The sequence below is a fragment of the Rhodamnia argentea genome, chromosome 6 (genome assembly GCF_020921035.1).
Source record: "Rhodamnia argentea isolate NSW1041297 chromosome 6, ASM2092103v1, whole genome shotgun sequence".
Lineage (NCBI taxonomy): Eukaryota > Viridiplantae > Streptophyta > Magnoliopsida > Myrtales > Myrtaceae > Rhodamnia > Rhodamnia argentea.
In genome coordinates this window covers 16,818,334-16,836,658 of record NC_063155.1, presented here as the reverse complement: position 1 = coordinate 16,836,658, position 18,325 = coordinate 16,818,334, and the positions used below count along the sequence as shown (strand labels likewise).

General features: G+C 38.4%; 1 protein-coding gene and 1 long non-coding RNA gene across 2 annotated transcripts in view; one reads left to right on the top strand and one right to left on the bottom strand.

Moving 5' to 3' along the window:
* The window catches only part of LOC125315385, a 28,161-nt gene extending 16,699 nt beyond the window's left edge, over nt 1-11,462 (bottom strand). The window contains exons 1-2 of the long non-coding RNA XR_007198625.1: nt 11,346-11,462; nt 8,194-8,196 (exon numbers count right to left, since the gene is read on the bottom strand). This is a non-coding gene — a long non-coding RNA (uncharacterized LOC125315385). The remainder of the gene's footprint in view (nt 1-8,193; nt 8,197-11,345) is intronic.
* Nucleotides 11,463-11,536: 74 nt separating this feature from the next.
* Nucleotides 11,537-15,540, top strand: LOC125315515 (disease resistance protein RPV1-like). The gene is made up of 4 exons (XM_048280687.1): nt 11,537-11,913; nt 12,243-13,371; nt 13,859-15,381; nt 15,477-15,540. Exons 1-4 carry the CDS (start codon nt 11,537-11,539, stop codon nt 15,538-15,540), a joined length of 3,093 nt encoding a protein of 1,030 aa, XP_048136644.1.
* The last annotated feature ends 2,785 nt before the right edge of the window (nt 15,541-18,325 follow it).

Below are 18,325 nucleotides of genomic sequence, written 5' to 3'. Positions count from 1 at the left end.
CAACGATCTCGACCCGGATTCTACTCATTGTGACAATATTCTCGTCATTGGGTGGATTCGACTTTGTTATTACCAGTTACCACAGAGTATCCATCCAGCGTGTTCTTGCGAAGCATCTGCACTTCCTCGAACTTTTCATTTCCTCGCACCCACCGGTAATCAGTCTCCCTTCAATTAGAGCGGATGCTGTGTTTTCTTGTTGTTTTACTAGGAAGCAGAGGTCGAGAGCCCTGGCTATTGCCTGTGTGAAAATCGGCTGCCAATGAGGCTCTATTAATGATGATCTGAACTTGCTGTGTTGCCTTTGTGATGATCTGGAGGTAATCGTTCCTTTATCTTTTCATCTAAGCTCCTTGGACGTATATCACGTGTTTGGTGAAATGCCTGAACTAGGTAAGTGGGTATTTCAGTGCAAGCCTTGACGGAGAATTTCCTTCACTACTAAATTGTCGATCGAATTTGTCATATAGACCTATTTTGAAGGATGTTCTTCATCAAAAATCATCTTGGCTGAGGTACCTATCATTTGTTTGATAAAATTTGTGAGCTAGATCCATGTGGGTTCAATTATATAATGCTGGCCGAGAACCTCATGTATAAAATTGAATCGACCCTGATGTGTTTTTTGCCAAGTTCATACCAAACTGAATTGATCCAGTATTCATACAAATATTTCTGAACTGATCCGGTGTAGATATGCTTGAATTGATTCTGACTTTCTGTAGAATTTGCTGAAGTCCTGTGCGGAGTCCATTCTATTGCGAAACATGAAGTTTCCAAATTTGCTCACGCTCATTTTTGCTTCTTTTGATTCTTGTCGGTATGTTCATGGGGAAGTATCATTCTTGGTGTAAACAGCATATATGTGACTGAACCGAATTGTTCAGCGTATTGCATCAGCATTACTGATAAGTTCATTATATGTGCAGCTACCATAGGCCGAGAGTTTCCTATGAAAGTTTGGATTTGCTTTTGATTGGTTCATGTTATTTCGAGACTCCTACTCAAGTTGCTAACCTTATCACATCTATTTGCACTAGATGAAAGGGCATGTTTCGTGTGTTTTGAGCTTACCATGTATGATATTGATTTGGGTTTTAATACCTTCAGTTTTGCCGTGAATACATTTGGCCTTAATTCAGTGTGTCCGATCTCGCTTTCCTTACGCCCGAGTGGAGAACTTCTCTATTCGACGTCAATCTGTTCTTCACTTGTTTAGTCCATATCATACTTTGTCACATTGACACATGATGACAATAATTCACTGTGTTAAATCAATCTATATCTCCTGATACCTTCTTTGCTCGGCCTTGGTATGATTGTTCAGCTAGATGTTCTCGCCTACACATATTTCTAGTACAAGTTCAAATCTTGCAGTGTGATGTATCTGCGTGCTCTTTATTTGTGGTATATGGGCCGTTGTTGCCCTTTCTTTGCTGCTCATTTTTGGGACATAACTTGAACTGATCCCAGGCTCATTTGAACCTTATGTCAGTTGCCCATAATGAAGTGCTAATATGTAGTTGATTCACTAGTAATTTAGGACATGTCTAATAAGCAATTGCTTGGGTGAAGTGGTGATAACGCGTGATTTAAATTGCTAGTAAGAGATGATTGAGTGCGAGTTTTGGGGGGCCTTGGGCTGATTTGGATGTTAATTGGATCATTCTTAAGCTTGATTGAAAAGTTAAACATGGGTTTTATTCCATATCGTTCTAGTATAGCTTAGCATTGTTTATTTTCAATAATGGATAGGCTTGCCAAAGATAAATAGTTCTCTTTAGAGTGAGTCTTAGATTCACTTTTGAATTAGCTCACGGGGTTCATGTCCCGGGCTCAATAATGAGGCCATCTATATTCTTTGTCCGACACCACATCGGGTTTACTTTTTCGCATTTATACTAGGTGGTTTTTATATTGTGCTTGATGTAAGTGTTTTTTTTTTTTTTTCGTTTTTCCGCAAAGAACTCACGCATTGACCCTTAGTGGAACATACTTAGGGGATTAAAACTTGAGAAACCGCATGATTCATGTCTTACGTAACAAAACGAGTTTCCGAACCGAAAGGGCGTTAATTAAACGGTAGCAAAACTAAGTCTCCGATCCTAAATTTCTCGTTTGTAGGAAGTGAAACGTCCTTCCACTTTTCACTTAGCTCCTAACCGACCCTAAATAGGTTAGTAATGACTCCATTTAGATAGAGCATCATCGTTTAGTCAAATCTAATTTCTTCAACATAATGCACGGCAAGGGTTGGGGAGAACCCCTACAGAACGAGGACAAGCACTTCAAGTAGAGAAATCGCGCCGTCCCATTTGACCACCTTAGGGAGGGTCGCGACAAAATTGTTACTATAAATTCGTAATCGAGACATCAAACAAGAGTTGATATACGAACTTGAAGCTTAACAGGAAAAAAAGTTAATGATTCAGTCAAGGTAAAGTTGGAATTTCTTCAAAAGTCAAAGTTAATTAAATATTGCAAAAAGTTAGGTTGGTAATTCCACAACGAACAGTACATGTTGGTAAATAACTTAAAAAGCAATTGTTATACTTAATCGAAGAAAAGTTTCAAAGTTCCACAATTATGTGCACTAGGAATTTTCAGATAAAATTGGCTAGAAATTATTAAATTGACCAATTATCGAAAAGAATTTGAGACTAAATTGGCTAAGTAGAGAGGTCTAGAATGGAAGTAGCATCCGCACAATAGATTTAAAAACATTTTCATAATTTTCCCAAACTTTTAGGATGCCCCGTGACCCGAGTTCTATTTTTCAGCACACTTTTCAAATGAGACTAACGGACAAGAATTTCCTCAACAATTTCGTACATTGCATGCCATTTGTTTGTACAGATTTTCGTTTCCCTATTCAACCACCAAATCCAATTATCCAGCAGTTCTGCAGAGGACGAAGACTACGTTTTCTCATTTTCACCGCTTAACAAGTTGGACGAGTACGCGTGCACAAATCAAACAATAAAATTTGCGCGATCCTAAATAATGGATCCCATGGTTGGTGCGGGTGTTGGAGCTTACGCTTGGAACGAATAAGGGCACCAGGAGGAAGGAAAATAAATATCACAGATGAAAATGCTAAATCTGATTACAACAATGCAATTGAGTCCTAAAAAATTCTTGCAAAGTGCAATCAAGTCCTAAAACTTATTAAATCGGTGCAATCAAATAATTCCATTAACTCCGTCCAACTTGACTAACGAAACATGCTGACGTGATTTTTGTTGCGGAAGCAAATGATGAAACATAAAATCAGGCAGAACGAGAAATAGAATTATCAGATCATGAATAGTCTTGCATTCACAGTTCTCACCACCTTTCTCCGCGCTTAGACATCGGGGACATTTAATTTTTGGGCCAAGATGGTTGCAATCAGAATATCTCTGATATGCCGCAATCAGGCATTACAAATTGTGAAGGGAATGAATAGAAAGTGAGAGAAAGAAAAGGAAAGGAAGAGATAAAAATGAAAGAAAGGAAGTTAAAATTCCTCTCGTATGTTTATATGAACGTAGTGTATAAATGATGTATAAGAAGCTTAGTCAATAACTTAATTTGTTTAACTTAACACTTAGAAGAAACTAAGGGCAATCTTCCTAAAATACCAAAAAGGCGCTAAAACAAGGGGAAAAAAATTCGCTAGGTTATCATCTCTACCCATTTTCTTTCACTTCCCTCAATCCAAACACATTCTAATCGAACAATCATATCATCGGTGCAGAAAATACATTACCGTGGTAGAGGAGTAGCTCAGCAATTAGTTAACCGTTTTTGTCTAAAGTTGAACATTGCCAAAAATGTCAAATAGTGAGAGTCGTATTCGATGTAGACGAAAAGTTAGTTTGTTTTTGAATTTTCTCTAAAATGGTTAAAATAAAGAAAAGCTCAAAAATCATCTTCGTTTTGTATCCCGATTTCACTTTATATCCTCTATTTTTAGAGCTATGAATCTCTGATTTTAAAATCCTTATAGATTGGGGCATGGAAACTCCTAGGGTGACCACCCATTGACTGACCAATGAAACTTTTACAAAAGCTCCTAGCGAAAATTATAAAAAAAGCTCCAAATCTATTGTACAAATGCCAGTTCAATTATAAATCTATCAATTCAACCAACTTTGTCTTAATCATTTTGACAATTTTCCATTTTGGCTAGAAATTGCTTACTTGCACAATGGCTCTGCCACTTATGATGGCCAAAGTTGATATGAACAATTTTTGCAATTATTTTTAATTTTCACATTTTTAACATTTTTGCTCTTTTTTGTTGTCTTTTTTATTTTATTTTATTTTATTTGTGGACGGCGACACTTGCGGGCTCTGGTTGAGGATCGTTCTTGCGGCCAACGGAACCGCGAAGATGGCCTCGTCGACCTCATGCAAGGCAGTCGATGAGGGCCTTTACTCCATCGTCAGGGCCTTTGCAGCTTCCGAGGGCTATGATCAAGGACCGGCCACAATGACAAGAAAGCAACTAAAATGAAAAAAAAAATTAATAGAATTAAAAAAAATGAAAAAAATTGCAAAAATTGCTTGCATCAGCAATTTCCAAACTTCTAGGACGTCTCATAAATCGCGTTCTATTTTTCAGCATATCTTTCAAATGAGACTTATGGACAAGATTTTTCTTAACAATGGTACACCACATGCCATTTTTTAGGGATTTTGACATAAATGATCCCCGTTTAAAATGCAATATGGTCCTTGAATTTTAAATTTATTCAATATGGTCCCTGAATTTTATTTCAATGTGCAATGTTATCCCTGAACTTTAAATTTATCCAACTTGATCCCTAAAATTTTGGATTATATTCAATCTAGTATTGAACATTTTTATATAATATATAGACTAAATTGATACAAAAAAGTTTAAGGATTACATTTAACAAATTTAAAGTTTAGAGATGAAATTACACATTCAGCTAAAGTTTGGGACCATAATGAACAAAGTAAACATTCGGGGATCACGGTACATAGTGGATCAAAGTTCATGAATCAATTATGTAACTTTTTCCTTTTTTTAATACAAATCTTCTTTATTTCTCTATTAAACCACCAAATCCTAGGGATGAGCAAGATGAACCGATTGAACCAAGAACCGCCTAGGCCGGACCAAACTAGCCGATTGGTTCTAGTTCCTAAGGTGCTGGTCTAGTTCCCAATTCCATAACATCAAAACTAGTGATTTTCGGTCCGGTTCCCGGTTCCGTGGTGAAATCGAACAGATCGGATCGAATAATTTTCATTTTCGCTAATTTCTTTAATGTAAACCTAAACTAGACCTAAAACTAATATCGATTCACGCCTCTTCTTTCTCGGGCAGCCTCATGCGCATGCCTCTTCTTTCCCTTTCCTCTCATGCCTTGGCCCTCTTTCACAATATCACAATCACAATTCATGCCTCGGTGCCTAGGCCCTCTCTCACAATTGAATCAACAGCTAACCGGAGGCAAACCGTAATCGCCTCTCAAGCCTTGCTTGACACTTTTGTCCTTTCGCCTCTCAAGTCTCATGCATTGCTCTTTCCCTCCCACTCGAGCTCGTCGCCTCCCTCTGGCGAAGTAAACTGGTACGTTTGCTTGCTTCTTGCGAATTGTTGAGGCTTTATGATTTTGTGGACGCATGTTAATGCAAAGAAGTGAATTCTTGATCACTTTCATTGCTAGTTTAGTAAAGGGGTTGTGATTTCTCACTGGGGACTGTTTAATATCTATAATTGCAACTGTGGAGTGAATATCGCAGATGCAAGCCTTTTCTTCTTCTATTAGAAAGAAAAGAGAGGAAATGAGGATGTGGAGGTGCGGCTCTACACAATTTCGTGGGTCATAATTAGTTTCTCCTTCTGCAGCATTTATGCTGGACGTTTCAAGAACTTGTGTAGAGCTTGTTTCTTATATTAATTAGCCCACATTTGGAAAAGCAGTCTTTCATGAAGAACTGTGCATTATGATTAATAGAGACATTGAGAACAAAGAGGGAGAAGCAACGATTCTACTGGTTCCATTGGACCGCCTAGAACTGATCCTTCTGGTCCGTTTTCCGGTTTGCAGGGTGTGATCGAATTGGAACGGCAATCGATTACCCCTACCAAATTTAATTACCGAGCAGTTCTGCAAAGGACGAAGACCACACTTTCTATTTTTCATCGTACAACAAGTTGTTCGATACGAGTGTCAAACAAAAAAACGACAATTCCTAAATAATGTATCCCATTCCGACCAAATAATAATAATAATAATGCAAAAGAAAGAGAGAAAAACAGAGGAGGCAGATTCTCGTGGAGGAGGTGGCAAAAAGAGAAAAAAGCAAAAGAACAGATAGAGAGAAAGCCGTCGGGGCATGTGCCGGGAACAAAAACGAAGTCAAGTTTAGCACAACGTTTGTTAAAGTTAGAACCAAAATGTGAAAACCCATTTTTCTCATTTGCCATCATCTGTAAAACTTTTCTTTTGTTTCGACAAAAAAAAAAATAAAAAATTTGTTAAAGGGAATTTTTCTCTGATAAAATTATATAATTTTCTCCTATTTCGTGAAAAGGAAGAGAAAGGAAAGGAAAGAAAGAGATAAAAAAAGAAAAAGAAGATAAGAAATGAAGTTGTCACCAAAAGAAAGGAAAAAGATATTAGGGATAAGCACACATCTGATACTAAAAAAAAAATTAGCATCTATCTCCATTTGTTTTACGAAAAAAGAGCGATTTGAAAAACAATTTCTGGAAAGTGATTGCTTATTTCGTTTAGAAAAATTGGTCAACGAAAAATGTTTTCATCATCAATAACAATCTATGCCTAACTATTTTCGAAGGTAATGAAAAAAAAAATCCATTTCTTTATTTTTTTAAGAGACATAAGCGATTAATTTTTGGAAAATATTTTTCAAATCCCTTATTTTTCAAAAAACAAACGGAGAATTCAAAACTTTTTTTTATCTCATAAGTAATCCTCAACTTCTACTTTTTTTCTAACTCTATTGACCTAATATCTAAAAAAATCCTCAATTTTAGCATCTGTCCCAAAGATGCGGGCGCATCAAGCTCTATCCATTGGCTCGCACACTCAACTCGGTCCTCATCCGTTAATCCAACTAATGATGAGAGACTAGCCAATTCTAAGGAACAATTCGCAAGATTCAACAAGTTCCATCAGTTAGTCAAGCAACATTGGTGTCTATTCAAGCCGAGGCAGGTTTTGGTCATAACATGTTTCGAGGAGATCTAACTCAAAATGTTGAAATGAAGACTATTGGCCAAGTTATAGATAATGGCGATGCCGACAACCAAGAAGCCGACAATGGAGTTATTGACAAAGCAAATGCCAATTCTTCCATAGCCAATTAAGTTCTGCTTTATCCATAATAGTTGTGATTCTTCCTTGTCGGTTATGTTTTAAGTTACCGTTTCATCAAGATAGTTACCAATTTCGAAGGAGATGAATAACATATTAATGGGCGGTTGTCTTGGATGAAGTCCTTTGCTTTTTGTTAATCTCCAGAGATGTTTATGGAGCTGTCCACGTTGGTGGATGAAATTAGAGAGAAGAACAGCAAGGCTGAAGATTCAAGATTTCAAGTTGTTGTGTCTTTAATGCTTTCTAGTTCCTAGGACTTTTTATGCATTTCTAGTTAATAGGAGTTTAATAGCTTTCTGTTTCTTATGTCATCCATTCCCTATGTTTTGATTGACATCTAATCCTCATGTCATTGTTAGTTAGGTGAGTCTATAGTTTTTGTTTCTTGTTTATTTCCTATGTCGGAGTCCCTCTATATAATGAGGTGAAATATCAATTATAAGGCAGATGATGATTTGATGAATATGAAAACTTGTGATATTTTCCTTAGTTGAGTGAATTTCTTTAGAGATTGGATAATTCCTTGATCTCTTTATCCTTGAAAAATGGATTACTCCAATGTGGTGGGCCAGAAAGCCCTTTATCCTCGGCAGGTGATATCTTCAGGCCTTGATGGTGAGCTTTTCGATCTCGAAACCCTTTATCCTTAGTTGGTGGCATTACCTTTAGACTACGCTTCATCAAGCTCGATTGTTGGTGCGTCCTTCATGCCTCGGTGTTGATCGTACTCTATCTTTATCGGCTCTGTATTGCCAGCTGGTGGTTTGTCCTTTACGACTCGGTATAGTTTGTCTCTATCCTGCATTTGCATGTCATTTCCTTCACCGACATCCTTCCCCATACACTCAGTTCTATCCTTGGTTCCTTCATCCATCACTTTAAATGACATTCACCCGCCTCGCGCATGCATCATTATATCCAATTTTTTTTATCTCATAAAAAATCCCCAACATTTACTTTTATCCTATTCACCACCATTAGCCTTCCGTCCTAAATCACCCTTAATTAATTCTATATGGCATTTTCACTTGGTTAATGAATTACTTCTTAAGAAAGCTTACATGAAAAATTTCCTCAACTTCTCTTTTGTTATCTACTTTCCCTATACATTGCAGAGAGATACAATGCCACTCAAGACAGCACATTTCGGATTCTCATCGGCACTCAACAGCCTAAAAAGTGAGTAGACATGAAGATCTGATTATTTGAACCAATGATATCAAATCTCGTATCCCCGAAACCTGTTGTTTCCGAATTTTGAGGATTCGTTGGTAAGTTCGGTGAGAAAATTCGAGCCATGTGGGATTAATTAATGGGGATTATGGACGGAAGGTGACAAGTGGTAGAATTGAGACAAAAATAAAAGTTGAAGATTTTTTTATGAGACTCAAAAGTTTTGAATATAATTGAGACAAAAGTAAAAGTTGACGGTTCTTTATGATAAAAAAAGTTTTGGGAAAATTGGGACAGATGCTAAAGTTGAGGATTTTTTTTGTATTAGCCCGATAAGCGCATTGAAAATCATTAAACTTATTATTGAGTCCTAAAACATTCAAAAAATTCAAGGCTTGCTAACAAACAATTCTAACGTAACTTTTTATTATTATTTTATCTTTCTTACATGGCGTTGATGGAAAATGCAAAGATCATTTTGGATCCACGTCTCCCTATCTTAATAGTTTTCATTGTCTTGCTTCATCTGTAAATCAAGCACTCTCAGATTTCAGATATGTACTCGGACATGTGCATACTTAGACATAAGCTAGAGATTGAAGAAAACAGGTACCTCAGAAACAAAACTATATTGGGCATTTACCATCATAATTTGAACAAGTTGAGGATGAACTTCCGGATAGCCGGGATTCCAGACCGATGTCTCCAAACTATAAATGTATAATGAAAGCTTCAAGGAGACAATAACGGAAAATACTTCTACACTATTGTCAAATCATCATTGTTTAGCTAAAAGAGACGACTCCACCAGTGATGATTGATGCTGTCTAACCTCCTAAGATTATTATGGCCACGAATCAATGTGAAGACTGTTTTTCTCATTTGGTAGAAGATACCACTTCTGGAAATGAATTTCTGCTCATGATAATATTTCTGGAGGTGAATTTCTACTCCAAAAATGCTTATGGAGCAGAAATCCATTTAGTAATGTAATAATTTTTACTTTTGAAAGAAATTTCCACTTCTGAATTTTTTTTCCCCAATTTGAGAAATTTTAAAAAATAGCTTCTTCAACTCAAGAAGGACTTCTCGCATCACCTTTTTTCGATCATACCCGCATTCGCCAACCATTGCCGTTGCCGATCATCATTGGCCGCCACCCACCGCAGACCTCCACCGACCGCTACCCGCCGCCGCCACCCCAATAGCCAACCACCACCCATCGTCGACTTTCACAAGCTGCCGTCCAACGCCATTCGCAACAGTTGCCCATAACCGCCCGTGACCACCGCCAACCACCTCCCGCCCCCGACCGCCACCAACCGCCAACCACCGCCCATCGCCAACCTTTGTTGGTCACAATCGCCACCAACCATCGACTTTCATTGGCCGCCACCGCCTCCAGCTGCTGCCAACTATCGACCACCACGTTGGCCGCTACTGCGGAGTCGCCATCTCCGACCGCCGACGTAAAAAATAAATAATATTTTTAATAATAAAAATTATTTTTAAAGAAATTTAAAAATTTAAAAATGAAGTAGAAATTTTTCGGCCGCCAATAATAATTTTTCATAGAAAATTTTGTGTTAATAATGTTTCAAAAGTAGAAATTTTCAATCATTATCAAATGAATTTCTGAGAAGAAGTTGATTTATAAAGCAGAAGTGTTACCATGTGCACCCTAAGTCACTCTGGATGGAAGCAGTGGATTCACAAATGTTATCCTTGTTGATATGATCTTGAGAGCATTATGCCTTCCTAGAAGCGATGCTGAAATCTAATGTTTGGGTAAGTAATTAGTCTCCTTTACTTCTTAATTAGCCTATAAACCTCTGTCACGCTACATTAGTTGTTGTCTAAAACCTACTTGATCAACTGGATTGGAAGACACAAAATTGAAATTTGAGAAGGACCTGGGCATCCCAGGTATAGTATTGTTAGCTCTATGCTGGATTGACTGTGAAACAGCATATCGGTTGGATCAACAGAAGGAAAAAATATCTCATGCATCATTACTAACTTAACTCATCCGTTAACATGCACATGGGGCATATTTGTTTCACTGAAAAATTTACAATCAAGGAAAATATTTTTTTTATAGAGTTCATTTTTAAAGAAAATACTCAGTTTCTTTTTGACAGTTGATTTGGGAAAAGTGATTTCCGTCCTGTTGTTCTAGGAAATCTTAGTTTTCTGTTGGTTGGTGGTGCAGGGAAAGTGACCTTCTTCTTGTCAGAAGTAGAGGTTGTTTTTCCCTCCAGTATAAACTTGTTGTTTTTCTTTTGTGAAAAACATGTTTTGTAAATTGATTAGTTTTCTGTCATCAAATAATTGAAAAGTTTGAATTTTTTTTTCTCAAAAACATTTTCCTTTCAAACATACGGACTCTTCCTATTTGCTACTTTTGATTTTCCCAATGATCTTAAAAAGATGGATTGTTAACGGTTCTGTACTACGTTTTACGTATTTTTCTTCTTGCTGCTGTCATTACTATGGCGGAGTGTGCATTTATCCTTACTCGACGGCCGAGGCTCCAACTAATGCCAAGACTTGACATAATTACTTTGAAAAATAATTTCTTCTTGCAAACTTAAATTTGTTATTGAATGAATGGGACCCGGAAGCTTCTAGCATAGGTGGCAACCCATTGACTGATCAATGGAGTCTTTTAGGAAATTTCCCGGAAACTTCTTGGATGACTCAAGGTGTTGACTATATTGACTCGAGGGATATTTGAAGACCAGTGCCTCCTTCCCTGTTTCCACGACGCCCGAGACTGAGAGGCTATCATGGTGAGAGACCGCGCACAGATCCAAGCACACCCAAAGCAAACTTTCCTTGAGAGAACGAGAGGGATTTGAACATCTGTGGTGTTTAAAGATCCTCCAATGGAGAGAGGGACGAATTCACAGGCGTCATCCGGACCTTCATACGAGGTTTTTCTCAGTTTTCGCGGACCCGACACCCGTCATGGATTCACCGATTGTCTTTACCACGGTATGGTTGCGGCCGGGATTCTCGTCTTTAGGGACGATGAATCCCTCCGTGTCGGTGAAAGAATTGGTGGTGAACTTCTACGAGCAATTGAGAATTCCAAGATCTACATTCCCATATTCTCCACAAATTATGCTTCGAGCCACTGGTGCCTCCGAGAGCTCGCATACATGGTCGAGTGCACCTCGAAATTGAATGGGAACAAAGAGATTCTGCCGATTTTTTTCGACGTGGAACCTATTGATGTCAAGCTCAAAACAGACTTATACAGACAGAATCTTTCACAGATCCGGAAGAAGTTTCGCACTGAAGTAAAGTCATGGGAAAAGGCTCTGATTGATGTGAGCAAGAGAAAGGGATGGAACTTGAAGAAAGATGAAGGGTAAATGTCTTAAAACTTTTCCAGTCTCATCTGTAGATTTCCCTTTCCTCCCTACTCAGTTCAATTGCAATATTGTTGGTGGAAAATATAGTTTATTCATCTCGTCGTGGAGAATGGAATTCTCCCAGGTAGCGGCCAATATTGGCCACTAGAGCGGAGAGAATGGAATTCTCACGGATAGTGGCCAATAATGACCAACACTGTTCTGGTGGTAGCGCACCCTAGATTTTTTTTTTTTTTTATCAACATAGGAGGGCAATTGAGTCACTTAGGGAGTAGTATTTTACGATATAAAAGTCGTCCTTAACACGGTTGTTACCTTATGGCAGCCAAGGAAATCTGATCCAATCAGTGATTCAAGCTGTCTTGGCTAAGCTGAATGTCAGTTATAAAAATGTGACTGAACATTTAGTTGGAGTTGATGATCGTGTAGAAGCTATAATCAAGATGTTGGATGCGAAATCAGATAATGTGCAATTCCTTGCAATCCACGGAATGGGCGGTGTTGGCAAAACTACACTAGCCAAAGTCGTCTTCAACCGACTGTCTTCTCAGTTCCAAGGCTCCAATTTTCTTTCGGATGTTCGAGAGTCATCAGAACGACATGGCTTGGTATATTTGCAAAAACAATTGTTATCCAAGTTCCTTGATTCTCGTTCTGTCAACCAAATTCATGATGTGGATGGTGGGATCAACATGATTAAGAGGGTACTTTGTAATAAAAAAATTCTGATTGTTCTTGATGACATTGATGAAGAAAAGCAACTGAAAAACCTGGCAGCAAAAGAAAATTGGTTCGGTCCTGGTAGTAGGATTGTCGTTACTACTAGATACAAAAGTGTCCTAATGATTGATGGAGAATCAACAGGTGAAGGCCCTTCGAAGTCTGCTAATATTTCAACTTATGAAGTACAGGAAATGGAATTTCCTCATGCAATTAAGCTTTTTAGTAGGCATGCCTTCGGGAGAGACTCTCCACCCGATAATTATGTCTCCCTTTCAGAAAAAGTCGTCTCCACTTTGGGAAAGCTTCCTTTAGCTCTTGAAGTGACAGGTTCATCCCTTTCAAGTAAATCTAAAGAATTTTGGGTAGACACTTTGAAGAAGCTAGAAAAAGCTCCTTCCAAAGAAGTGCAGAAAACATTGATGATAACTTATGAAAGGTTAGATGATGCACAAAGGCAAGTATTTCTAGATATAGCTTGTTTTTTTGTTAATGAGGATAAAACCTACCCTTTCTACATGTGGGATGATTGTCAATGCTTCCCAAACAATGCCATTGAAGTCCTTTGTCTTATGTCCTTGATAAAAATCAAAGATGGCAATACTTTTTGGATGCATGACCAAGTGCGCGACCTCGGAAGGGCAATTGTCCGTGAAGAAAATTTCAAAGATCCTTGTGAGCGTAGTAGATTGTGGAATCATCGGGAAGCCCCGAGCATTTTGAAGCAGAAAGAGGTATAGAAAGGGAATAACAATCTATTTTCATGTGAACTTTTTGTAGACTTTAGCGCTTGAAATTGTTTGCTTTTGACCTTCACACGCGGACTTCTTGGTGTTTCCATTGTCGGGGAAATAGGAAAATAGAAGCACTGTCGCTTGGGTCTCGTGGGGACATTCTTACGCATGATGAAGTTGCTAATTTACGAAACCTGAGGTTCTTGGAAGCGAATGGGGTGTTCCTCGTTGGAGACTTCGATAATCTTCTCTCGAATTTAAGATGGTTTTCTTGGCGATGGTGCCCTCACGAGTTTGCGGCAACAAACTTTCATCCGACTAATTTAGTTGTTCTTGACCTTTCACACAGCTATGTTTCGGAGAAATGGATTGGTTGGAACCAAATCAGAGTATGATATGACCATCCCACTCCTTGTATACACGTATCATTTCTTGTCTTTTTTTTTTTTTCTACAGTGTGTTTCTTAGTATATATTTTATTTTGCAGGTGGCAACTAAACTAAAAGTACTAGATCTCAGCAATTGCGAATACTTAATGAGAACACCTGATTTATCTACATTGGTGTCCTTGGAGAGATTGGTTCTTGAAGATTGTCGCAACTTAACTGAAATTGACCCATCCATTGGTAAATTAGAGCTCCTAACTACCTTGAACTTGAAGGGATGTGATTCTCTTCGACAGTTGCCTGAAGAAATAGGATGTCTACAAGCTTTGAAAGAGATTGTCATGCCTAATACGCTACTTGAACTTCCGTGGACGTTTGGTAATTTGCGGTCATTGTTGACCCTTGATGTATCATATAGGGTGATTAGCAAACTGCCTTACTCGATTGGAGGGCTAGTGAAACTTAGGCGGTTGAATTTATCGGGATGTACGAAGATAGAGGAACTCCCAGAACCATTCGGGGAGTTACAATCCTTAGTCGAGTTGGATTTGTCATCGACAAGTTTGGGTCACTTACCTGATTCAATCAGCAATCTAAAGCAATTGAAAATACTAAGGATGACCCGCATAAGTCGGATAACAAAATTACCAAGTGCGATTGGGCTGATGGAGAAGCTTGAAGAGTTAGATGCTAGTAGATGTTACAACTTGACTGGCAAAATCACTAATGAAATTGAGAGATTGTCTTGTTTGAGGATCCTGGACTTGTCATACACACTTATATCTAGCTTGCCCACCGCATTGAGTTACCTCTCTAATCTGCAAATACTTAAGTTGGAATCATGTCCTGAGCTTCAAGGGTTGCCGAAGCTTCCCTCAAAATTGATTGTTCTAAAATGGACCGCTGATCCTGACAAATTCTATGAAGGCATGAGATTTACGCAGGCGAGTGCTCTTCCCACTATTGTCAGTCCCCCATTAAATCTGCCGAGAGTAGAGTTCAGCAGCACCATGCATGTTCGGGGCCATCTCCCGTCTATTTTTAATTTTTTTCCTGGCCGAATGCTCCCGTCTAGTTTAAGAGAGTTAGAACTTGGAAATCTGAAGGTTGAATCGAGGAATTTTTCCAATTTGAAGAACTTGTCAACCTTGCGATTAGCTAGTTGTGTGATGTGGGGATACATTAGTAAGACTCATCATCTGACGCGTGGGCATGAGTTCCTCATGAGTGCACTTGATCTGTCGCCCATGAAGAATCTACAAGAGGTACATTTGCTGGGGTTCAGGTGTTTAGTCGAGCTTTGCGGCCTTGAAGAATTGGGATCCCTTTGCTTCTTATCGATCGTGGATTGCAATTCCATGGAAAGGATGTCAGACCTATCGAAATTGAGAAAGCTAAGGAAGCTCAGAGTAGGAAAATGTCCGAAGCTAAAAAGGCTGGAAGGTCTGAACTACTTGGAATCTTTACAGAAGTTGTGGATTCACGATTGCTGGTCGTTGGAGAGTTTGGCCGACACCTCAGATTTGCATTTAGAATGTTCCACAATTGAACGTTGTGAGTGGTTGCGCAACCGTAACAGTTATTGTAGATGTCATGATAACAAAGATTCGGTCGACCACGCTGGGTATTTTTAAGCCGATGAAAGATTCGGTCAACCATAACAGGTAATCATTCTCCCTTCAATTAGAGAACATATGCTCTGCTTTCTTGTTATTTTAGATACGAAGCAGAGGCCGAGAGAGCTCTAGCTACTGCCTGTGTGAAAATCGGCTTTTGCGAGTGAGGCTTTATTAATGATCTGAACTTGCTGCGTTGCCTTTGTGATAATCTGGATGTGAATCATTGCTTTACTTTTGCATCTACGCTCCTCTGATGTTTATCACCTATTTGATGAAATGCCTGAACTAGGTCAGCGTGTGTTTCCATTTTCGATGCAGGACTTGACGGAGAATTTCCTTCACTACTATATTGTGGATGGAATTTTGTCATGTCGGCCGAGGTATCTATCATTCGTTTGATAAAATTTCTGACCTAGATCCACATTTGTTCAATTATGTAATGCTGGTCAAGAACCTCATGTATAAAATTGAATTGATCCTGATGTGTTTTCAAGTTCATATGAACGGAATTGATTCCTATATTTGTTTGCTTATTTTTGAACTGATCCTGTTTAGTCGTTCTGTAAAATTTGCTGAATCCCCGTAATGATCATGTCCTTGTATTGATAGAACATGGGATTTCTGAATTTTCTCGCATGGCATATATGGGGCTGAACCTAATCGTTCAGTGTATTGCATCAGCGCACCGATATGTTGATTGCAGGCTGAGATTTCCCTATGTAGTTTGGAGTTGCATCTGATTGGTTCATGCTATTGTTATTTCGCTTGCCTGAGAGCCTTCTCCTACTCAATTTGCTGACCTTATCACATCTATTTGCACTATAGAAAAGGCATGTTTCGTGTGTTTCGAGCTTACCATGTGTGATTTTGATTCGGATTTTAATACCTTCAGTTTTGCCATGAATGTGTTCAGACTTATTCGATTGTGTCCGATCTCGCTTTCCTTATGCCCGAGCGGGAGAACTTCTCTCTTTGACATCCATTTGCTCTTCGCTCATTTACTTCGTGTCATAATTAGTCACATTGATACATGATGACTACCATTGTCTGTGTCAAAACAATTTATATCTCATGATACCTTTCTATTCATTGCTCGGCCTTGGGATGAGAGGGAAGTAAATATTGTCACCTACATATCTTTCGAACCAAAAGTGGGAACATACATGTACGTTGTCTAGTATATGTTGAAATCTTGCTGCGCGATGTATGTACATGCTCTTTATTTGAGGGATATGGGCCGTTATTACCATTTCTTTGCTGGTCATTCGTTGGACATGAATTGATCCCAGGCTCATTTGAACCTATGTCAATGTCCCCTAATGAAGTGCTAATATATAGTTGATTCCCCAGTAATTTAGGACATATCTAATCATCGATTGCATGGGCGAAGCGGTGATAACATAAATTGCTGTAAGAGACCATTGAATGTGATTTTGAGGGATCATGGGCTGATTTAGATGCTAATTGGATAATTCTTAAGCTTGCTTAAATATAGGTTTTATTGCATGTCATTTAGTATAGCTTAGCATAGTTTACCTTGAATAACGGATACACATGCAGATGATAAATAGGTCTCTTTAGAGTTAGTAGTTTTGAATTAGCTCATGGCACTCGTGTAGTGAGGCTCAATAACGAGGCCATGGGTATTCTTTGCCCGACACCGCATCGGGTTTTACTTTTTTACACTTTATATTCCGTTTGTTTGTTTTTTCCTCTTGCTTGATGGATGTGATGTTTTGAGCTTAGCTTACGGTTCTTGTTCGGGATTTAATAACGAGGTCATGTATATACTTGGCCTGACTTGTATATAGTTTACTTTCTCGCACTTTACTTTTCATTGTCTCTACTTTTACGCCTTGTATCACTTTGATGTGTTCTTGTGGCTATCGTGATTTGGATACGACCTTTATCTTACATGTTTGATTGAAGTGTTTTTTTGTTTCCCCTGCCAAAAAAAAAAAAAAAAAAAACATTCATTAACACTTATAGGAGCGTACTGTGGGTGTTAAAACTTAAAAAGGCCGCATGGCTCATGTTTTTCGTAACAAGATAAGTTTCACAACCAAATTGGTGCTACTTAAGCGTAATCAAGTGCCATCCCTAGATCTCTCTTTTTCGTAGAAAGGCTCATAAACGGTCCCAAATAGGTTAGTGGCGACTTCATCTAGATAGAACTCAAATCTAATTTTCTATCGTGCACCATGACGGTTTGGGAGAACCCTTGTTGAGTGAGAGCAAGCACCTCGACATGGGAACTGTCCATTCCCGTGTAAAATACTGTTAAACCCGCTCCTGTAAATCACCTTTTGGAGGATTACGACAAAGTTGTGACCATAAATTCGTAATCGAGAAATCAAACAATAGTTGATAACCATAATTGAAGCTTAACGGGAAAAAAGAGTTAATGATTCACCCAAGTTGAAGTTGAGATTTCTTCACATGTAAAAGGTAATCAATTATTGCAAAATTTAAGGTTGGTGACTGCGCATCGAGCACGACATTTTGGTAAATAACTTAAAAAGCAACGGCTATACTTAACCAGAGAAATGTTCAACATCTTGCCATTTTAACTCTTTAAAACATTGTTAAATTCTCCGCAATGTTGACAATCCAGAATATACTTAACTTTCTTGTAAAATTTGCAAGTGGTTACTTATAAATTATGTATATTAATAAATTAATTATATTGTTGGTTACTTGAGCGCGCATGGCAATACTTTTGCTCTAGAAGTCAACTTTTGGAGAGAGGTAATTTTTTTTTTTTTTTGACTTTTTCATGCCTCATACGGTAGATTACTCTAAATATTCGGAGATCAACAAACTTCCATACTTGATTGGAGGGCTGGTGAAACTTGGGCGTTTGAATTTATGTTGGTGTACGAAGATAGAGGAACTTCCAGCCTCGGTTGGTCAATTGCAATCATTAGTTGAGTTGGATTTATCATGGAC